At 32.6% G+C, this 22,578-nt stretch overlaps 2 protein-coding genes across 5 annotated transcripts; one reads left to right on the top strand and one right to left on the bottom strand.

The window, feature by feature from the left end:
* The first annotated feature begins 604 nt into the window (after window positions 1–604).
* LOC110809879 (exopolygalacturonase-like) lies at window positions 605–2,853 on the top strand. Its single transcript, XM_022035849.2, has 4 exons — window positions 605–799; window positions 923–1,231; window positions 1,583–2,101; window positions 2,228–2,853. The coding sequence occupies exons 1-4, from the start codon at window positions 638–640 to the stop codon at window positions 2,453–2,455; spliced, it is 1,218 nt and encodes a 405-aa protein (XP_021891541.1). The 5' UTR covers window positions 605–637; the 3' UTR covers window positions 2,456–2,853.
* Window positions 2,854–3,682: 829 nt separating this feature from the next.
* Window positions 3,683–12,709, bottom strand: CID9 (CTC-interacting domain 9). Of its 4 annotated transcripts, none has more exons than XM_088218392.1 (10): window positions 11,902–12,707; window positions 11,145–11,255; window positions 10,984–11,028; window positions 10,021–10,093; window positions 9,802–9,914; window positions 9,596–9,655; window positions 9,355–9,402; window positions 9,189–9,257; window positions 4,354–4,415; window positions 3,683–4,253 (listed from the first exon to the last, which is right to left on the bottom strand). In XM_088218392.1, the coding sequence occupies exons 1-10, from the start codon at window positions 12,211–12,213 to the stop codon at window positions 4,196–4,198; spliced, it is 951 nt and encodes a 316-aa protein (XP_088074518.1). In that variant the 5' UTR covers window positions 12,214–12,707; the 3' UTR covers window positions 3,683–4,195. The 4 variants fall into 4 exon arrangements, with proteins under 4 accessions (XP_088074518.1, XP_088074519.1, XP_088074520.1 ...); XM_088218394.1 differs by lacking the exons at window positions 3,683–4,253; window positions 4,354–4,415 and adding exons at window positions 4,991–5,571; window positions 8,432–8,501 and having other exon boundaries at window positions 11,902–12,709; XM_088218393.1 differs by lacking the exons at window positions 3,683–4,253; window positions 4,354–4,415 and adding an exon at window positions 4,431–4,586 and having other exon boundaries at window positions 11,902–12,709.
* Window positions 12,710–22,578: the final 9,869 nt, after the last annotated feature.

Below are 22,578 nucleotides of genomic sequence, written 5' to 3'. Positions count from 1 at the left end.
TATATATTAATTTGAAAATGAAATAATAATTAATGTCTTTTAGGGTGATATATATATAGTTACGCTCTTAATTCATAATTAATTATATTAATAGCTGGTTTTCTGATGTTTTTATTATATATATTATCTCTATAATTTCTCTTTTAATTCAATAATATATCCCACATTAATTCTCATTATTCGAAATTTTCACTTATTTTTTCCTAATGTATAATAGCTTAAAAATGGAAATTAATTAAGCATAACATTTTTATATTCATTTTATTATTAACTCCAATTATTCTATAATTAATGGGATCAAGTTACCGTACTTATGGAAGGAAATAAAATCAAATTTTTATTATTGTAAATTCACATATATACATATATATATATATAAGAATTATTTTTCCAAATTTTAGTGGGTCTGTTGACACCATTTAATTAAGCAATTTTATAGATTTTTTTTAACTGGAAAAAGAAACAAATCACTAATTAATCCAATAAAAAAACTCATCATATATATTCAACATACCATAAAAAAAAAAGCTAATAAAAGAAATTAATTATCATTAAATCACTCTACACATATACATAAAGAAAGATAACCGAGTCAAACTTATCATTTCAATCAGTAGATTAAAAGTAAAAGATCACAATGGCCAGGATTATCTTGGGTTTAAACAATTGTTTCATTGCTAGGGTTTGCTTATCAACATTCTTGTTTTTATGTCTCACAGAAGCTGCAGATCTATACGTTAAAGTTTTTGATGTAAGAAAGTATGGTGCTAGAGGAGATGGCAAAACAGACAACACCAAGGTAATATACATACATATATGTGTATATTTGTTGTATGGGTGATATTGAATTGTGAATATTTGTATATGTATGTAATATATATATTGTGGGTGATGTTGAATTGTGTATGTGATGAATTTGCAGGCTTTTTTGAGTGCATGGAAGGAGGCATGTGAATGGAACGGAAGAGGAAGAGTTTATATACCAGTAGGAAGATATTTAGTTGGTGAAATATTATTTATGGGTCCATGTAAAGGCTCTCTCTCATTTTTCATTAAAGGAGATTTGAAAGCTCCGGCAAACCCTTTTTCCATCAAAGGTGATACATGGATTGCATTTAGGTATATTGATCATCTCGTCGTCACTGGAGGCGGCACCTTGGATGGCCAAGGTCCCTCTGCTTGGCCCTTCAATGATTGCCACAAAAATCCCAATTGTCGTCCCCTTGCCACGGTATACTTTTATTGGTTCGATTCAAGAAATTCATATTTTTATCAATTATTTTTAATAAGAATTCATACATTTTAATATAATATTTAAAAAAATACACAAGGAAAATATAGTCTGATTTAAACTCGTATATACAAATTCAAATTTTCATCAAATATTTTTAGTTAAAATTCATACATTGTGATACAATAGAATACAATTTTCAAAAAAGCACACATGAAAGTACAGTTTAATTCATACATTGTAATATAATATAATACAATTTTTATGCATTATAGCACAATATAACACAATTTTTAAAAGAGTACATATAGAAATACTGTTTGATTCAAACTTTTATGTGGATAAATGCAGACAATGGCGTTCCAGTTTGTGAAAGAGTCAAAGTTGAAACGAATAAAATCCCTGAACAGCAAAAACACCCATTTCAGTTTCTTCGGCTGTGAAAACATGAAAGTGAGCAACCTGATAATATCAGCACCGGCAAATAGTCCTAACACAGACGGGATCAAAATTGGCATGTCAAATAATATTGAATTTTCGTCACTAAATATTGGCACCGGTGACGATTGTATAGCCATGCTTTCAGGCATTTCCAACATAAACATCTCTAAAGTCCAATGTGGACCTGGACATGGAATCAGCATTGGGAGCTTGGGAAAGAACCCGGGTGAACGAAATATAGAGAGAATAACAATCAAGGATTCCACCATTTCTCATTCTAGTGATGGTCTGAGGATCAAGACATGGGCCGATTCAATTTCCTCTATTGTTGTTTCTGATATTATTTATGATAATATTATCATAAACAATGTTGGTACACCGATTAATATCGATCAACAGTATTGTCCGTACCCGCCTTGCAATCTCAAGGTAACTCTATATACTCTATTTAAATTTAAATTTTTCAATAAATTTATATATTCATCAATATATAAGTAATTCAAATTATATATATGTATAATACAGATTTAATTCAATATATTGTGTTTTTTGTAGCCGGGTTCTACCGTGCAGATTAAAGATGTTACATTTAGAAACATAAGGGGGACGACTAGGTCGAAGACAGCGGTGAATCTGAAATGTAGCAAAAGATTTCCGTGCAAGAACATTGTACTGCATGATGTTAATTTAAGCTCTCGAGGACCGGAGGGACCTGCAAGAACACTGTGTGAATATGTAAATGGCCGTAGTTACGGCAAAATGATCCCTCCGGCATGCTTTTAGTTCTGCAACTCGACCATGGTCTTTAATATTATATACATAGATATATAGTTAGACTGGTGGTAGTGTACGTAGAGAAGTTTCAGGTGGGTACGTGCTTGTAATTCTCTGCTTCATGACAAGTTTAGGGTTTCATGTTTTTAGCATGTATAGGTGGAGGGTGGGGGTAGTGGTGGCCTTACATCTTCTTGTTCATGGTTTTGTAAGGTTGAGGGGTTGAGGAAGATGAAATCTGAACCTTTGAAATGTAATGACCATCTCACTATTAATGATGAGATTGATTCGTGATTTGAAAAAGATAACATGAATGCTTGGAATAGTTTCTTTAAATATTTTACTTGGAAGTCATAAATTGGAGAAGAAAATTACCAATAATGACATTATTTGAATTTATTAATTTTCCTAATTTGAGATTAAAAAAGAGGAAACAAATAAAAAGTAATGACCAGTTTTTTTATAAAAATCTGTGTAAACATAATTGAAAATTTTTAATTTATTAAATCTTTTGCTCATGATTAGTAAATTTGTAATTGGTATATTAGATTAATTTGCAATTGAGAATGCTTATTGACACCCTCAAATAATCTACTAGAAATTTTCGCCAACTGAATTAAATGAAAAAAATAAACGTTAATCAAAATTTCTTTTATCATACGTACATTCAGTATGTTATATAGATGAAACTCATACCAAGTAAAATTAAGAAAGAGAGAGAGGGTTGGGGGTGGGGGAGGGGGAAGGGGAATCGTGGGGAGTTCAAGTGATTCTTCATAAATGTTCAGGATGAACAATATCTTATAACCAAGGTTTCCCCTACATAAATTCTTCTTAATTAATTCTTCCGCGTGTGTTTCTGTGTATGTGTGCGTATATATATATATATATATATAACACCATAGAATGGAACTTACACCAAGTAAAAATCAAGAGAGAGAGAGAAAGAGAGAGAGTCTTTTAAGTGATTTCTAATAAATGTTCAGGATGAACAATTTCTTATAACTAACGTTTTCCCTTTATATAATGAATTTAAGAAAAGTCAAGATTATAAGAAGATTAACATAATACAAACACCCTATGCCAAACATAACTGTACCGTGCATGTAATGTGCCTGCACCTAGAAGTTATTGTAAAGACTGGTTTGCCCGCTCTCCAAAAACAACCAAAAATGATTGTCCTACTCATGATCCGGGTTCCTCGGTATATAACCGAGCATTCGGTCAGTCTCTATCTCATCTCAATAAAGTCAAAAATTGAAATTCAAGTATGCAAGGGGTATACAGTGGAACCAAATTCAACATCAATAATATCCCCCTAACTACTAATTTTCTCATCAGTTTGTATGACTTTGGTTACCAAGTCATAAGCCGAGTTTGAAGTACAATGAAAAATGAAACTCTTTTGAGTTTTAGAACTCTGGATCCACTGCACAGCCATGAGCATACCAACAGACAATAAAATGAGGGAAAGGTAAAAAAGAACTAGCTAAGAAAATCTCGAGTTGAGATGCTGTCGAAACAAAAGGATGGAATAAGGTAAAAATTAACAAGTTGGGGCAGTCTGGCAACAACTTCAATTTGAAGCATGTCATGACAAGTTCATTCACAGGAAGAAGACACCCTTGCGATGAAAAAGATGGAAATATTGAAACAAATGCAAGTTTCACCACCTTTCAACACGACAAAGTTACTTTCACCATGGGATCACCCATGTCTGACAATGGATCTCTGGACTCCATCCACTAGTTAATGTAATGCTGGGCGGGCAACTCGTGGCCTCACAGGTGTCTTTGAAGGACTTACCCTGAGAAGTAACAAGGTGTCAGACATGGAATCACTGGCTAAGTCAAGATTTTCGAGAAGAAAGCAGTGCAAATTTTGTAGAATCGGTTCAGGATTCCAACCTGATGGGCTGGGTTCCCAACACCATCCCGCTACAGTTCAGTGCAACAATGGCGCTTTCTGCCTGTTCATAAAAATAAAGGGACAAATTTAAGCAAGAGAAGGCACCATTTTTCATCATGAAACATATGGTTTAGCAGCCACAGCTCCCAACCTATGTAATGGGTGAGCATACGGTTCTGGGTTAGATTCATGATGTCAGCCTGGGGGTCCAAGGCCCCCAATTAATCAGCAACTATTTTCAGAGAACAAACCAGCCTTATTAAGAGAGTAAAATCAGCCTTAATATTAATTAAAAGGGACACAAGTTTGCAAATTATCATGAGCTGAACTGAATTTCAAGAAATATTAAAAGATGCAAGGAACTAGTTTCTCCAAAACAACAACTTGAAAGATCTAAGCTCCTGCAACCTCAATCTTTTAATAAAATATAATAGTTTAGGATCCACTGGCATCTCAGAAATGAATCCTTTTTCTCTAATGTCCAGTCTAAATGATACCTATTATTCAACATATTATAAAAGAATCAGTAATTAGTAATAGTTATGAATTCTATTTTCTAAGCCACAGTATATTTTCAGCATATCATCTCTGACTGCGTATTAGGTAGCAGTAAAGACACAATGCAGAATAACATCATTGAAAAGTCAAGCGCATGTTTATATGTCTGTGTGTGTGTATACATTTCCTTCAGGCATTCTGAAAATGAAACAAGGCTAGAGCCTTTAATCCTTGACAAGATGATATCTTTCTACTTCAGGCCATTTCACTTCTCTTCCTAATCAATAATTCATCCAACACATCACAAGAAGCTCCAGCCACAAGTTCTCAACATTCAGTCATTTTAATCCTTAGCAATTACTCAACTGTGTCTTCTATGTGAATTTTTATCAGTCTGGAAAGAGTGTGTAATTTGTACTTAGGTAGGTTTAACCCACACCATGAAACTCCACCAATAGAGCAGTTGCCAACCAAGCTACTAAGTTCTATTAACCCTATACATGGATTAGTTTACATACAAACAAACCATAAAATATTCAGCATATCTGTACATTTACTTACAAACATAATCACTATCCAATAATGAGCAAGATTCTATGCTGTTAGGATGATTAATACATCTAAACAAATGCCATGAAGGATACATTGGTACGAAAATTATCTCAAATATCAACACCACATAAAACAATAACTTTATACATCTATCAGCTGTATCTTCCCTATCAAAAAAAAAAAAAAAAAAAACAGTTTAGTTTTCAGCATTTTCAATTGAAACAAATCTAGGGCTAGAAAAAGCATTGATTGATCAACACAAAACGCATAAAATGATCCATGCATATGAATGTAGGATGGTTATTATCATTAAGGAAAGGGAACCTGCCAGTGACTTCACTATATGTCCCTGAGAAAGTACAACATTCCACAATGTCCTTACGGTTAAGAATCAGCAAATTCCTCTGGTCGGTCTAACATATCACTAATTAATTTTTTTTTCTTTAGAAACATATCTTACACTGTCTTGATATTCTTTGTTTTTCTCTTCATCCGTGGATAACTATAGAATGATCTAGGAAGCAATACTTGATGTGAAGAATAAATGGTTTTCTTGCTTTATTTTTTATTCATTTTTCTAAAAGTTATAATTTTATTAGGATTTTATCTATTACACATCATCAAAAAAAGAAATAACATGAATATTCTTGCAAACATTAAATTAAGTCAAATTGCAAATATTTGGCAAGCAATGGGCATGCTTAATCATCTAACATGATTCTCTTTTCTTCTCGGCAGAAATAGTTTATGAGCCTCGGTATTATTTGTATTTTTCTCTTTAAGCCCCTATTTATTTTTTGGTCTATCTGAGTTCTATACTTTTAAATTTCTACCAGATTCATTCTTTGATGTAACAACTGTTTATTGGTTGTTAACTCTTGGTACTCACGGTACACGTGGCTATTGATGTGTTGAAATGATGATAGGAATCCTAATTTAATCCAAACTAAGTTAAAAACTTTATTAAAAAAAGATTAATCTCAACTGCTTGGAGGTGTCAGGGCAAAGAGGGTATGGGGCTAAATGTGTTAATCTCATTTATGATGTGCATTATATAAGAAATCACAAGGAATAATCCAGCCTGAGGTGGAACTCTTTTAGAAATAAATTCGAAAATTTGTTATAGAAAAATAGCAAAAAATAAACATTTTCTATCACTCTATTTAACATGGGAAGCTCAGGGAGCAAAAATGAGGCAAGAATTCGTATTAATGTTGAGGATTGACCCAAATCTGTAATATCACCATGTAAACAGAGTGAAAACGAGGATCACTAGTAGTTATGGACACAGGGATGGCTACCTATTAATGCACCTAACACATAGTGGGTGAGATGAAAAAGAATTCATAATTAATAGACTGGACGAGAGTGAATAAAAAATCATAAACTTGCAAGGAGTATAATGAGAGTATAAATTTTAGTTACATGCCCACCCTGTCCTGCCCCACTAATTATATGTATATGATTAGATATTGTTAATACATATACTTACTACATTTTTAATTTTATTATTGTTCTTCTTTCTTGTGAACAATTTTTGGATATTAAAACAAGATTAATGTGATAATACATAGTTCTAGTAGATGATTTTTTTATAACTAGTTTGAATATATTATTTAATGTTGTATTTTTATGAGGTTATTTTGTATTTATTGTTGAATTTTAATTATGCTGAAATATTATTTGAAATTATATTTTATTTTGATTCATGTTTAAAAGTTCTAATTAAATTTTAATAATTTATTTGAATATTTTATAAATTTTTAGGATAAAACAAAAGTAGTAGGTTTTCAAGTGTGAGGTGGGTGGAGGGTGAATGGGTGAAGAAACGGATGTGCACGGGTAAATTGGGCGGATGCTAGATAGAAATGTGTACCTGTGGGGCAGGTGGTGAGCAAAGAATATTTTACCCAAGGTGGGTATGGACATATATAGATCTTCTAGCAAGGCAGGTATGGGAATAGACAAATCTTCCCCATACCTCGTGCTCATCCCTAGCCAATAGAGGTTGTCATGCCACACTCTATCCCTCTTTTTCGGTTCATTGTGGTGGTTATGTGGACACTTAATAGAATGCTTCAAATATAGAAGTGCTAAATTTAGGAGAATGGAAGGAAGTCATGGAAGTCTCTGATCCACTCTTTGCAGACGAATCATTCTTTTTGATAAACCAGAAAGAGAGGCACTTTCATATATCAACTTTATTCTACTGAGTTTCCAGTTGGCATTTTACAAGTTCAAAATCAACTTAGTCAAGTCTTAGATTGTTCCACAGGGTGATAACATATGTAAGGATGCAGAATGTCTTTTCCTCGATAATACTTTCCTGAGTAATTATTCCCCTACCCTGTCAGTTCTCTATAGGGATCTCTAGAAATAACCATGCAAATTGTCCTCCCAAAATATAATAAAGCTAAAATGTTTCTTTAACAGGATAGACGAAGAAGATTTTTCCAAGATCGGGCAGCAAAATTGTTTATTGCTGTTGAAACATCTTCTTGCTACCATTGGAAGCTAAATACAAGGACTTAGGGATTTGGGACCTATCTTGACCAAGTTTGACAAAAGTTGGCTGGTTGGAGAAGAAGACAGTTGGTACTTGTCCAAGAAAGTGAGGTTAACCTCTACAAGAGCATGCCATTTGGAGCTAAGTTGAAGGACATATAAAAATTTGGGGAGGCTATCTTGGCAAAGTTAAGGGAAAAACTGGCTCGTTGGAAGAGGGAATGCTATCTAAGATAGCTTAATATGATTTTCTCTTCTAAAAGCTTAATATGATTTTCTCTTCTAAAGTCATATTCTAGAATAATAGTTTGCCAATCAGATGAACTGATAGATCCAAAAATCTGTACAGCAGTTTGTCAATCTGTTAATAAATACAAACTTGAATACAATGACTTTACACTTCAATCCTGATCCTCTCTGTATTTTCCACAACGATTAACCAGATAAGACAGGCTTCATGGCAATCCTACCTTAGAAATCAAAGTTATCCATATTCATCACAACTCAAGGGTAGAACCTTACCTGATACACAAGTATCATTTGATTAAAATTGTCAAATTCGTTTCTCCATCTTCAAACTCATCAATAAATCCTAGATATGGATACCAAAAGTGACCCTATGTTTGCATAATTGTCATCACCTTAGAGAAAATGAAATATCAAATTGCTTCACCATGAAGAATAACAGTATGCTTTGCATATTTAAGCAGAAAAAAATTAGTTATAAGGTGCACCTGGAGGTAAACAAACTTTTATTTCTTTTTTTGGAAAAAACCATAATGACAATCCTTAAGAACAATCATACATTATTATAGTCGTACCGCCCAAAGAACTTTATCCATGAAACAAGAAGGTGCATCATCATGTTTTGACATGAGATCGAGCTCTATGTGCGCATTTCTAACTAGATGAAATGAAAATCCCACACAAATGGATAGCATAAACAAAGACAAATTTCAACACACACCCCTGAGCTAAAAAGAAAATGATTGTCACAAGACAACAATGTGAAAAAAAAAAAAAGCAATTTAAGAATAACACCTAAATCCAATAACTTCAAAGGTTTTAAGAAACAGGAGACAGGAGTTAGGCAAACACATTGGAGTCCAATTTTGGTTTAGAGAAGTTACTCATGTTTACTGAGAAATATCTTAATTTGAACAGGAGAGCGAAAACTTTATTAACATGTACTTAGCCCTAACAAAGTGCCACTCTCGCACTTTTCAATTAACTACAATCTTGCAAAAAAAAAAAAGAAAAGAAAAGAAACTAAACTTACCATTGCAAATTCAACAAAAGCTATGCGAGTGGAATGCACATGATCCCCTAGAAGCCTCAAGCGGGTAACCTATGAATATAAGATGATATCAACTATCTCAGAACTCTTCACAGATGTTATTATGATTAAGAAAGAAAGTAGATCAAATTCTGGGTTTTGTGCCGACCTCACCACATGCTGATTCAAAAAAATTCTTGACATCAGCTTGAGAAAGCTGCATATCCAACAACATATTTCTAGGAATTAATCAACTAAGCAAAAATTGAATTAAAAGAGTATATATACATGTAGATGGCTAATATTCATTGATGTACTAGCACAAAACATTCCCAATCAATTTCACAGCATGGTCAGAAATGTGTAAAACAATACTCAAGCATTCATATGAATTGGAAATAACAATTTACCTTCTTGTCAATGTTTGTACAATAAACTGTCCTTGTACACATTTCTCTTTCATCTTCTGACTGCACTTAACGAAAAAAAGAAGCAAGAAAGGAAAGTCATGTCAAACTTATAAAAATGCAACCTCAAATATTTCCCAGATCAAGAAGAATATATTGTGAAGCACCATGCTGAAATTAACAGGACCTTGAAGGTGATTAAGTCATACCCTTGGAAGAAAGACAGGGTTCACAGGAAGGATGGCAGTTTTTGAAGGTAAGACCCTAACTGGGTAGAATCCTAACACTGTCCCACCTAGGTTTAAAGCAGCTTTTGCCCCATCTGTTCAAATGAATTCCGTTAAATGTGAAAAGTACGAATTAATGTACATCAATCAGATGCCAATAATTTTCAAACGGACTTTCAGCACACAGCAACAAAAACTTACGCTCATCAGCAAACTCTACGAATGCAAAGCGAAGGACTGAATGAGGATCACCACAAACTCGGCAATCAACAACCTTAATAAACAAAAATTTCAAATCATGTTGTTAGTATCACGCACCATATCTAATCTATTAATCACCTCATCAAGTAAAGAATGATGGAATTCCATGCAAGACAAGAAAAACAATATTTCATTTACCATAGTTGACAAAGTATGTAGCATGAAGCCTCTTAATTCCTATTATACAATAGTAATAATGAAAATATTGAACGTAAATTTCGAGTTTGGGGCAGCTGATTGGAAAATGATCATCCTGATCACAATAATACTGATTTGTAAGTTTCTAATTTAGTCATACAGACGAGAATCTAAGGAATTCATTATGCTCTGATTGTTATATGGATACCATACTAAGATAATAAGATTGTTACACTGATTTGTAAGTTTTGATTGAACCACTTACGTCGTTTGTATAACAAATTCCACTTATTGATCAACCCAATTAAAAATGCACCGTGATCTTAATGAAAAAATCAGAAACCAGAAGCTAGAAACAAGTCAATGCTAGCATTTGCTACGACATTTAAATTGAACTGCATTCCAGAGGTGAAAAGCCCAGGAAATGACAGGAGGAAGTATTGTGGATTTTTAAATAATGATTTTGCCAAGGTCATTTTTTTTTTAGAAGGATCCTTTTCTTAAAGCCACTCTTAATGAATCAAAAAATGGAGAACAAACAGAGCTTGAATAATGAGTATACCAGAAGTTTCAGAAATATAGAAACCTAAAGAAATGCCCAACAAGAATATGATAATAATCCAAACACAATGTCAAAGAATTTATAGTATAAAGTGAGAAACAAAATGGGTCTTTCACTTTCAATTTAGTTTCAAGATGATTTTTTATAAAAGCAAAATAAAAAAAAAATAGTGTCAATAATGTCAAAATGGGTCTTTCACTTACTTGCCCACAACTACTAAATAAGCCAGCAAGCCGCTCTTCAGTAACCTAGAAAGTGAAAATGACAAGAAATGAGAGTTTTAGGCCAGTGATACATATTAATACATTTGAGAAATAGGCAAGTACTTGGGGAGATAAAAAGAAGCACCATCATTTCAACTTACGTTCTGGTCAATATCCGAAACATATACCGTTCGTCTAATACTATCTTCTCTTTGGGCTCTGGAAGATCTCCCATTGAGCCTCCTCCTCCCCTGGTTAAAGTTATTTCTTCTCTGGAAAACAAATCAGTAATCTCTCAACTACAGAAAAGAAAAACAACAACTGCAATGGTTATAAACATTGACAACTTGCACGGTAATTTCTTCAAAATCTTGTGACAATAATTTCTGCACAACACAGAGAGAGAGAGAGAGGGCAAGGAAAGAAACATTCCCATCTGAATCAATAATTAGACAATAATTTGACCGATAAAAAACATAGCTATAACCATTAAAAATAAAACTGGCAAGTAAGACCCCATAGGTTTCTAGTACCAAGACAAAACCAGCTCAGAAGAAACATGAAGCAGATGCTCAGACAGAATCCCATACGATTGCAGCATAGAATAATACAGTAAAGCCAATTATCCACCCCATACCAAAAAGCAATTTTACACTGTATTTAAACTATATCAATCAACAGTTGACCCCAAAACAATCATAAGCGCAGAAACCCAGACACCGTGTATATAAAATCACACAAAAAATTCAACAAACAATTAACATCACTAGAACCCATTTCTGCACAACACACACAATTGAGCTTCTACGTGATAAAACATCTGGCTGACTGATCTTTAAAAATTAAACCAAATCCATTATTCAGTAGCTAGCCATAAAAAAGTGAAATTCTCAACAAAAGTTCAACGATCATGAGTACCCTCCGATTATTGTTGTTGGGGAGAATCTCATTGCCCGATTGCTTATTGGCAGCGGGAAAATTGTTCACCGACAACTTATCGTTGCTCTGATTAAGATTTTTGTGATTGTAGGAAGACGGGAAAAACTCTTTGGCTAAAGGATTCAGCTTCGTGAACATATCCACAAGCTTCTGCACACTGAATTCGGATTCGGGTTTGGATTTAGAATCCAAATTCTGGTTGTCGTTGTTGCTGCCGGTGCTGCTGTTGTTATTGTTGGCAGACTGAGCCTGAGCCTCTGCCTCGCCTGGCTTCTCAGCAACCGCAGCCATAGTAATCAAAAACTGAGAATCAATAAAGGAAACAGCTAAAAATTTTGGTCTCTCGAGGGCGTCTGTTATCAGTGGAAGAAGGGGAATAGAGGGAGATTCGGGTTCTTTATCTGAGAATTACTGCCTATAAATGAGACCCATTTGGATATATATTACACAAAAAAGGAAAAGAAATGCAGACAGAAATATAAATATATTTATATACCAAGAATATATACTTGAAAAGAGATAAAGAGATAAAATAAGAGAATTTAGGGTTTTGGGGAAGAATGATCAAAGGTGGAGAGAAGAAGAAGAATTGGGTTTGGGTTTGGGTTTAGACTCTCCCCTTATTTGGCCTCTTCTCCTGGTTTCTGGTCACAGAGTTTTACAGAGAGAGAGAGAGACAGAGATGGAAGCGTCTTAAAGTTAGGAACTTTAAAAATGGAAATAAGTAAAGATGAGCCGAGCAGCCAAATAGACCCTTCTTTCTCTCACTCTGTGTTATTGAGAATTGAGATTTGGATATGTCATCATAACTGCTGCTCCATAACTATTTGGGTTTGTTGGGATTGTAATTTCTCTTTTTATTTTTTTTTTCTTTTTTAAATTTAATTTTTTGGTTTTTAAATATTTTATTTATTTAAAATATTTTCTTTCTCAAATACTACACATATGTATTAATTATAATACAGTATAATACAAGGAGGCACACAATTGAATTCAAAATTATAATCAAGATTAAGAAAAATACATAACCAAACTAAACAATATAACTTGTTATAAATTGAAATAATAACTGTTGCCCTCGGGTTTGTTGGGATTGCAATTTCTCTTTTTATTTTTTTTATTTTATTTTATAATTTAATTTTTTTAGTTTTTATTTTTTTATTAAAAATATTTTTTTTTCTAAATATTATACATATATATTAATTATAATATAGTAAAAATACACGAAAACACACAACTCACTCGAAATTATAATCAAAATAAAAAAATATATATACTCAAACTTAAAGATATAACTTGTTACAAATTGAAATAATAACTGCTGTTCCATAACTATTTGGGTTTGTTGGAATTGTAATTTTTTTTAGTCTTTTATTCTTTAAATTTTATTTTATTATTTATTTTTTAAAAAATTAATACTATTTATTAAAAATATTTTTTTTGTCAAATATTACACACATGTATTAATTAAAAAATAGTTAGAATACACAAAAATACATAACTAAACTCGAAAATATAATAAAAAAGTACATAATTAAACTTAAAAATATAACTTATTATAAATTGAAAGAGTAATTGTTGCTACATAAGTAATTGGGTTTGTTGGTGTAAAGGCCAGAAACTTAAAAAAAATAAATTTATATCTTTAATGCGGAATCGAATAATAAAGTTATAGTTTACATTCTTTACACAATAAATTAGAATGTTCAATAGGATTATAAGAATATCTCTTCTATATTTGTTCATGAAAAGATAAACGGTAATTAAAAATAAATAAATAGATATCTTAGGGGTTAATCTTCACTAACACTTAAAGGGAATCTGGGAGATGAACAACTCACAACCCTCTTACTGCTCGAAATCTGGATTTTGGTCTTCTTGATTTGAAATGGTTAATAAATTATGAGTTATACTAATTCAGTAATAATATGACACTAATCACTTATACGAAAAACTGAAAGTTGGTAAAAATTACAAAATAAGTAATGAAACTCTTGATTTAGGTAAATACTTTTAACTTTAAAACATTTTATTCCGTACTTACCGTTTATAAATTTTTTTCCAAAATCAACTTATGAAAATAATTAACCAAACGACATTTTAATTTCATACATAAGATCAGCAATCCTTCATTTTTAACTTACTTACTGAGACCCCTGGGGGTTCATAGGGATATCCCTCTACTCATGGACCTAATATCAAAATTGACAAGTAACTCGGCCGTTCCCATACATTGTCCGATAATGGGCGTCCAAAAACACCATCGCCTCGATACTCCGTCCGATATAAGGGTGAAGCATATCTCCTAAAATCCTTCTGCTATAGGACTTCTCAGTTTCGTCTGACTGAGAAAATGTTCACGGTAGAATTCTCTATGTACCAGGTCCGTCCACCATTTCCCAGGATGCTCATTAAGTTTTCATTTATTTAGATTCTCATCATCCAAATAATCACCAAAGTATACCAACGTCTCATTTTATTTTCACTGATCAATTTCAACGGCATTTAAGCAAGCAATATAGTTTATCATAATTAATCATCAGGTAACCAGATAACCAAATAAATAATGCATGAAGAATCAAATAAACTAGATAATCGAGAAGATCATAAAAACTATCAATCTAAACATGCACAATATAATAGTAAGTAATATAGGTAGTACAGAAAAATAAACAAGAAAATCAGAACAAATATGAACTAATCAGTTCCGACTCCACTAGTGACTTGTTATATTCTTAGAATTTTTCTAATTTTTCACAAAATATACAATTATCGATTATTTATCCTCAATTTACCATAACAGAGAATAAGGTGAGGGATCCTTACCTTACTTGATGTTTCAAAACGTCGTGCATTCTACTACGTCACTTAACAGGTCCCAGATTTTCTGAATTTTTCCTGCGAGAATTAAAATACTTATCACATATCTAAAGATACCCCAAAAATTCATAATCGATGTTAAAAATTCTTTTTGGCTAATTTTAGGATTTCGGCACGGCACTACCGCCGTGCTTCGGTGCTGGCTCTGCCGCCCACGTTGGGATTTGCCTTGATCTGGCCGATTTTGGCTAGTTTTACACATATTCCTGTGAAAAATACGTTAAGGGGTCTCGGTTAGCCAGAAGATCAAAAGAAATCGAACCTACCAGTGAAAGGGTCTCTGGGTACGGTGGCTCTATCGGTTCTCCTTCGCGACTGAAGTTTCTCCTTCAGCTAACTTGCACATAAAAGAACGGTAAACATAATGGTTGAAAATTCATGTCAAACGAATAACGAGAAGGGGTTCATATGAGGAGTTTTAGAGTTTCGGCTGCGGTGACTTCGCCGGACTTTACCTACAGTTTTCGACTCACTCGTCGTTCTTTTTGCTCTGATATGACCACAGAGAGACTCGGAATCGAATTCCAAGCGGGTATGAGAGAATTTTACCTTTTTTGGCGGTCGGCGGTGGCTTTAGTGCGACGACGGCCGGAGGTCAGTCTCCTTCTCCAGTGGCTGGTCCTTTTTCTCCGGTGAGGGCAGGTGCGGCTAGGGTTAGGGTTCTCCTGTGACATGATATTTATATACTTATCCCACGTCGATCTGGGTTATCCATTTGCATCGACGTAGAGTGAAGAGAATTGTCTGATCGTTGCATGTTTAGGCCGACTGCATGAGCGAATTTAGGCCGTTTATGACAATTGATCTCATCCTTCCGATCGCACATAAGGAGGGAATGCATTTGAGTTATTCACATACGCGGGATTGAATCTGGGCCGTCAGATCGTTGGGCACAAAGATTGCCTGCGTTACCTATCGCGTGGCACCGACGTCAGCGTCTTTTGTCACGCGGCATGCTCTGGTTCACTGTAGCTGCTGACTGGGCTATCCCGCATGATTGAATTTTTTTTTTTTGCATTTTGATCATCTGTTTCCAATTTTTCTTTCAAAAACACCCACAAACTCAAAATTTCACATATCTTCTCCAAAATTACTTTCAATTTCGCCTATAACCTATTTTTCTCTAATAATATAATAAAATTGAATTAAAATAATATTTTTAATTATTTTTATAAATACAAAAATTGATCATGAGACAAATTCTGTACTTCAGAATTACAGTTGAGATTGTAATCTTCATTTTTTTTATTTTTTTATCTTTTTAAATTTAATTTTATTATTTAATTTTTTTTATAGTTTTTCTTTTTTTTTATAAAAAAGTAATTTTTTTTCTAAATATTACATATATAAACTAATTACAATACATTTAGAATACCCGAAAATATACAACCCAAATTGAAAATATAATCAAAATATGGAAAAACACACAACCAACCTTAAAAATATAACACATTATAAAATTGAAAGAATAACTATTTCGGTTTGTTGGGATTGTAATCTCTCTTTTAATCATTTTTTTTTCTTTTTTAAATTTAATTTTTTAATATTATTTATTAAAAATATTTTTTCAATATTGCATATATATATATACTAATTAATATACAACAAGAATATACGAAATCACACAAATAAATTTAAAAATATAACTTATTACAAATTAAAAGGATTGGTTTGTTGGGATTGTAATTTCTCTTTTTATCTTTTATTTTCTCGTTTTAAAAGTTAATAATATTATTTAACTTTTTTAATTTTTTAATATTTTTATTAAAAATAAAAAATTTTAAATATTACACATAATAGTTACAATCGGTCAAAATATATGAATTAAACTCAAAAATATAAACAAAATACAAAATAAAAACACATTCAAACTTAAAAATATAACTTGCTATGAAATAAAAGAAGTAATCAATAAATTATTAATTAATTTACTATAAAATAGTTAATTATGTAATAATACAAACATAATCCTTTTATTATTTTATAGAATAAATTCTCATTTTCTTTAAATCAACTTTTAAGAGTAAGTAACTCTTATTTGCACTTTTCATTCTATATTTTATCAAATTTTAAATAATTTAATATAAAACTAAATTTCCCTTTATTTTTTAAGATATGTGTAAGAGATTCATTGAACTTTAAAGATGTATAATGAGAAATAATTTTCTCCTTTTTTACCGGATAAGGATAAATTTATTTTAACTCAGTTTTTAATTTTACTTGAACTCAAAATTTATATTTAACATGTTTTATTATATTCATCAAAATTTATAAATTTAAAATTTTATTTTTTAAACTTTTTAATGAGTAGAAAATATAATTATTTATTTAATATAAATATTAAATTTAGTAACTAAACTATTAGCTACACTTATTCTCAGTAGAAACAAAAAATAATTAGTATTTCATATTTAGTTATTGTTTAAAAAAATTAAATAAATATTTCATAAAATTCAATAATAATTATCCAATAAAAGTAAAGCCCAAAATTGTTTTATTTAAAATTAAGTCCCGTATTTTTGTTAATTACTTTTCTGATTTATTCTTAATAAGAGTATTTAGTGAGTGATTAGTTCCCAATCCACCATTTTTATATTACTCCACTTCCTTGATATAATTATATATATATATATATATATTGCTTGGGAGGTGAAACAGGGCACTTGGAGGGAATAATAACATAACAAATGGTGTTGTTGGTTTTGTGGGGCCATAAGTTTTGTCTTCTAGTGAATGCTTTTCAGTGGCCCAAAATTCCTAACATTTTATGCCTATTTGTTTAGGTTATATGATTTTTTTTCTTTTAATGAACTTGTTTGGAGATGTAGTTATAAATATTTAATCTATTTTTTTTTAGTTTCAAATAAATTTATATTATATTAATGTTGATACATTATTTTTAAATTACAATAAATACAAAAAATATAATTTAACTAAAACCCACTATACAATTTTTTTTAATTAATTAATGTTAACTTTCAATCATACATTACTGTGTTTAGTTTTATAAAACATCAAATGAACTAAAAAATTAGTTTTATCTATTAAAATTACTAAAAATTAATCAAATCAAAATTTTTTAAATATATTATATTTTTCGGATTTTTAATTTGATGGTATTCGTGATTTGTTACTTGAAACTTCAAAATCATAATAATTTATAACTTTTGATTGTAAATAATAAATATTTAATATGATAAAAAATTATCGGCATTATTTATGCTTTTAAAAATAATTTATAACTTTTGATTGTAAATTCTAAATATTTAATATAGTAAAAATGATCTTTGTGATATTATTTATGCCTTTAAAAAAATAAAATATATACCTTTTAATATTAAAATTATAATTTTTTGTTGTAAGTCTTAAATATTCAATATAGCAAAAATAATCTTTGTGATATCTATGCCTTATATATGGGTGTCCTTGATATAAGTTCTTGGACTTGCATAGGATGGACATGGTGGAAACTAAAATTTTTTATCTAATAAACTCTTAATTAAAAGGTAAAAGTTTTTTAAAAATTAACAGATGTGTGAGTTATAATTAGTTGTCATTATTCTACTTTAAAAAAATTAGTAATCACATAATGTTCTTGTGATAACTTAAAAATACTCCCGAATTAATATATTATGTTTGACATATTTAATTTAGCTATTATATGTGTTTTAAAATATATAATAAAGTTAATTATATAGTTTAGAGTCAAACATAAAAATAATGAATAAGGATGAATGAACTATAATAAGCATAAAGAGGCATGAAAAAAGGTAGATACTTTTTAAATAAAGTGGCATAATAAAAAGTGGTAATGTAACAGCCCCGGAATTTTAAAATGAAATATGTGTATTAAAAAGGTCAAATGTGGAAGCGTAATAAAAATTTTGATTAACATTCCTTACACTAAAACCAAAAACGTGCTCAAAGTATAAAAGAACAAACTAACTAAAAGAGAAACTCGAAAATAAAAGCTATAAATATAATTACGGAATCTTCAGGCGTCCCCTTCGCCGTCTTCCTGCGGAATGGGCTCGGGAACCACGTCTTCCTGATCTGAAATGGTTAAGTAAGGAGTGAGGTACACTAACCCAGTAAAGACATCACTTTACCTCACTGCCACATGAGTAATGGTGGGTAGAAAACAAAAACGACCAATGGAGCATAATTTGTAATAAACCCATTTGTTCATAAAAACATTTACTTTCTATTTATCTGGTGAGATCCATAAAACAATACACAAGCAACACATTATCATCATCACGTTATCACATAGACTTTATAATACAATATTTATCACGCGTTTGCATTTCAATCTTTAAACAGCATAATTCCTCTTTACCAACCTACTAGTATCCATGGGGATCCATAGGGGTCCCGCTACCCGTGAACCCTTAACATTTGTAATCAGATTCCAGGGCCGTCCCCATACCCCGTCCGGTATGGGCGTAAAAACTATAAACCTCAATACCCCATCCGGTATAAGGGTGAAACGGGCCGTCCCCATACCCCGTCCGGTATGGGCACCAAAACACATAAGGTCTCCATACCCCGTCCGGTATGAGAGACCACAATCCCGGTAGGGCTCTCTACGGACCCGGTCCGTCCACCATCTCCCAGGATATCTAGTTAGGCTGACCACATTATATAATTATCAATTTACATAACCTTTCATTCCCCTTTTTCCTCAGTCAGCATCATCAAATCACACACAAACATGCAAACCGGTAGTTCACGCCAACAAGACAACACACAACATCGGGTTCTCAGTCATTCAGTCCATAATCAATGAAACAGTGATACATGCACACGAAACTATGAAATAAAAACATCAGACATCATACTGCATTTAAAACTGTAAAGTAGAACAAACAACAACTGACCGACAAATACACTAGACTCGGGCTCCATTAGCAACCTTAAACAATTTCACACAGCTATTGATTCATGAAATACCATTTTATCATTTATTGCACTTTAATACGGTGATAGGAAATAGGGTGAGGAATCCTTACATATTTTCGGGGTCTGAATACGGCTCTACAGTGCGCCTACAAGCTGTCCCTAATTTTCCCTGAATTTTTCCTGGGGAACTGAAACGCACTACTGGTACCTGCACGTGTCCCAAAAAAATCTCAAATTAGACCCGGGGCCCCTTTCGGCCAATATCGCAATTCCGGCACGGCAGCTCCGCCGTGCTTCGGCGACGGCGATTCGCCTCGGGTTGGCCGTTTTCGGCCGAATTCGGCCACACTTACATCGGTCCCTGCGATAAAACAACCCTAGGGCCCTCGGGGGGCCAAAAAATTACGAAAAATCGAAGCTTACCGGCGGTCGTGCTCTCGGGTGCGGCGGCTCTCCAGCGAGGTTCGTGTTTTGGTGATTTGGCTCCGATCAACCTGTAGAAAAAATAATGGTGATCACGGTGACATAAAAATTGTATCAAACGGAGGCTGGGAAGGGCCTCATCGGAGGTAAAAATCGAGGAGGGGCACGGCGGTGCTGCTGAGTTTCGGCCGTTTGGCCAGGAGTTTGGCTCCGATTTGGCCACAGGGGAACTCAGCATTGAAAAATGAGTCGGGGTTATGAAATTTACCTCGATCGGCAGTTGGAAAACTCCCCGGTGCGGCGGCGGGTGGCGGCGGCCGGCTCCTCCGGCGTCTGGTTCGTCTTCTCCGGCGAGGGCTGGCGGCTAGGGTTTTTGTGGTCAGGTGTGGGGGGTTTATTTATACCATTTGCCTTTTAATCACAGCCGTCCATCTTGATTTAATCTGAATCGTTCGATCGTAATTTAATTTGAATTAAATCTGGGCCGTCCATCGTGATTAAATCTGGACCGTCCGTACTTGATTGAATCTGGGCCGTCCGTGCGCGTGCATCTGGGCCGTCCGTGCGCGCGGGGACGCATCTGGGCCGTCCGATCGCGCGCACGCGGATCGCCCACGTGGCCCGTTCCCGGGTCGGCGTGGCCTTGCCACGCGGTAGGTCCTGGTTGGCCAGGGCTGCTGACTGGGCCGCTGACGTGGCTGCTGACGTGGCGCTGACAGGGCATAATTTTTCTAAATTGCGTTTTGACCCCCAGTTTCCGATTTTCTTTTCAAAAATAACCCCAAAATCCAAATTTTCACCCCTTTTTTCCCAAAATCAATTTCAATTAAATCCAAATAATATTTTTACCCAATTTTATCATTATTATTATTATTATTTTTATTAAATTAAATTAAATTAAATAAATCAATTAAAATTCAAAAATTATAAAATAAACTAAATAAAATAAATTAAAAATTAATAATAATAATAATAAAATGATAAAATTAGTGGGTGTTACAGGTAACTTTTAGATAAAATAATATAACGAAAAGTGATAATTTTTAAATAATATGATATATAAAAAGTGTTAACTTTTAAATGAAGTAACATAACAAAAAGTATCAACTTTTAGACAAAGTGATATATGAAAAGTAGTAATTTTTTAGATGAAGTGACATGTAAAAAAATATTTTAGATAAAATAGCAAGTGAAAAGAACTTTAAGATAAAACGGCATGTGAAAAGTAATATTCTTTTAGATGAAGTGACATGATGAAATATGACAATTTTTATATAAAATGGTATGATGGAATGGTGACAACCTTTCTCTTGTGGCTCCTCACTCCTATAAATAAAGGATGAGAGAAGAGAGGAAGAGACATTCTGGATGAGAGAAAAATAGTGAGAGACATAGAGGTGAGGAAAGATGAAAGAGTACGAAGTGTGTAATTTTTGAGAGTATTGTAAGGTTTTAAATAAAAATATTGGGAAAACTCTGCTAAATTCATAAGAGTAAAGGAAGAGGAAGAGGAAAAAGAAGAAGAAGAGAAGAGGAAGAAGGCTCACGGTCAAAAAAGGTTATAAACCATTAGAAATGTAAGTCTTTTCTTAAGGTTTGAAATTCGTTTTCTCTTTAATTTTTAGGATTAATTTTTAAGTATTATGTTGGATATTTTTGAGTTAAGAAAGTGACTAAAAATTATTTAGAAACTACCGAATTTTTGAGAGAAAAATGTCATAAATAAAGTTGAAACTCTGACAGAATTAAGATTACGACTGCTAAAGACCTAAGGTAAATAGATATTATGGATTCATAGCCTCGTAATTTTGAAGTATTTTATGTATTTTGAGTATAAAAATGTACAAATATTTAATTTATCTTTCGTATTTGCTAAGTAAGTATTTGTTAAAGTTTTATTTTGATGTAAGTGTCATTTCGCTTTATGTTTTCGAAATATGATTTTGACATGTGTGTATCACTCATTATGGAAAAGAAATATTTCGAAAATAACAACATTTTGTTATGCTTTAATGTGGCCGTACATAATGGTTCTATTTTGGGTGTATTGACGAAGTGATAAGTGTGTACTCATACATAACTGTTCTGTATTCGGGTGTATGGGAAAACAGTTTGATCTACGTGCTCTAACCATTTCATGTTCGGGGGGTAATAGTGCTTCAAGGTACTCATATATGTCATCTTTGTTCGAGTACATGAAAAACTAGAGATAAGTATTTGTGACTACGCATAATGTATGGTAACTGATTGATCATCCATAATAGTGATGAAGTATACAAGGAAGTAATTATGAATCTTTTTTTTTAATTTGTGCATTCGTCTTTTGATTCGTATTTATTTCAAAAAAATTATATAATATATATTTTGTTGTGTGTAAAGAAACTATGTAGCCCCCGGAAAGGAGGAGGAAAAAAAAAAAAAAAAAAAAAGGGAGGCCACGTCAGCAGCCAC

This window comes from Carica papaya, chromosome 4, assembly GCF_054855325.1.
Source record: "Carica papaya isolate Zhongbai chromosome 4, ASM5485532v1, whole genome shotgun sequence".
Lineage (NCBI taxonomy): Eukaryota > Viridiplantae > Streptophyta > Magnoliopsida > Brassicales > Caricaceae > Carica > Carica papaya.
This window is presented reverse-complemented; position numbering and strand designations above follow the sequence as displayed.

Coding starts and splice junctions, on each gene's coding strand:
- LOC110809879 (XM_022035849.2), top strand. CDS start 638: ATGGCCAGGATTATCTTGGGTTTAAACAATTGTTTCATTGCTAGGGTT. Junction 800..922: donor GCAAAACAGACAACACCAAG/GTAATATACATA, acceptor ATGAATTTGCAG/GCTTTTTTGAGTGCATGGAA. Junction 1,232..1,582: donor ATTGTCGTCCCCTTGCCACG/GTATACTTTTAT, acceptor GGATAAATGCAG/ACAATGGCGTTCCAGTTTGT.
- CID9 (XM_088218392.1), bottom strand. CDS start 12,213: ATGGCTGCGGTTGCTGAGAAGCCAGGCGAGGCAGAGGCTCAGGCTCAG. Junction 11,256..11,901: donor CCAACAACAATAATCGGAGG/GTACTCATGATC, acceptor TTTGTTTTCCAG/AGAAGAAATAACTTTAACCA. Junction 9,915..10,020: donor CGTAGAGTTTGCTGATGAGC/GTAAGTTTTTGT, acceptor TCATTTGAACAG/ATGGGGCAAAAGCTGCTTTA.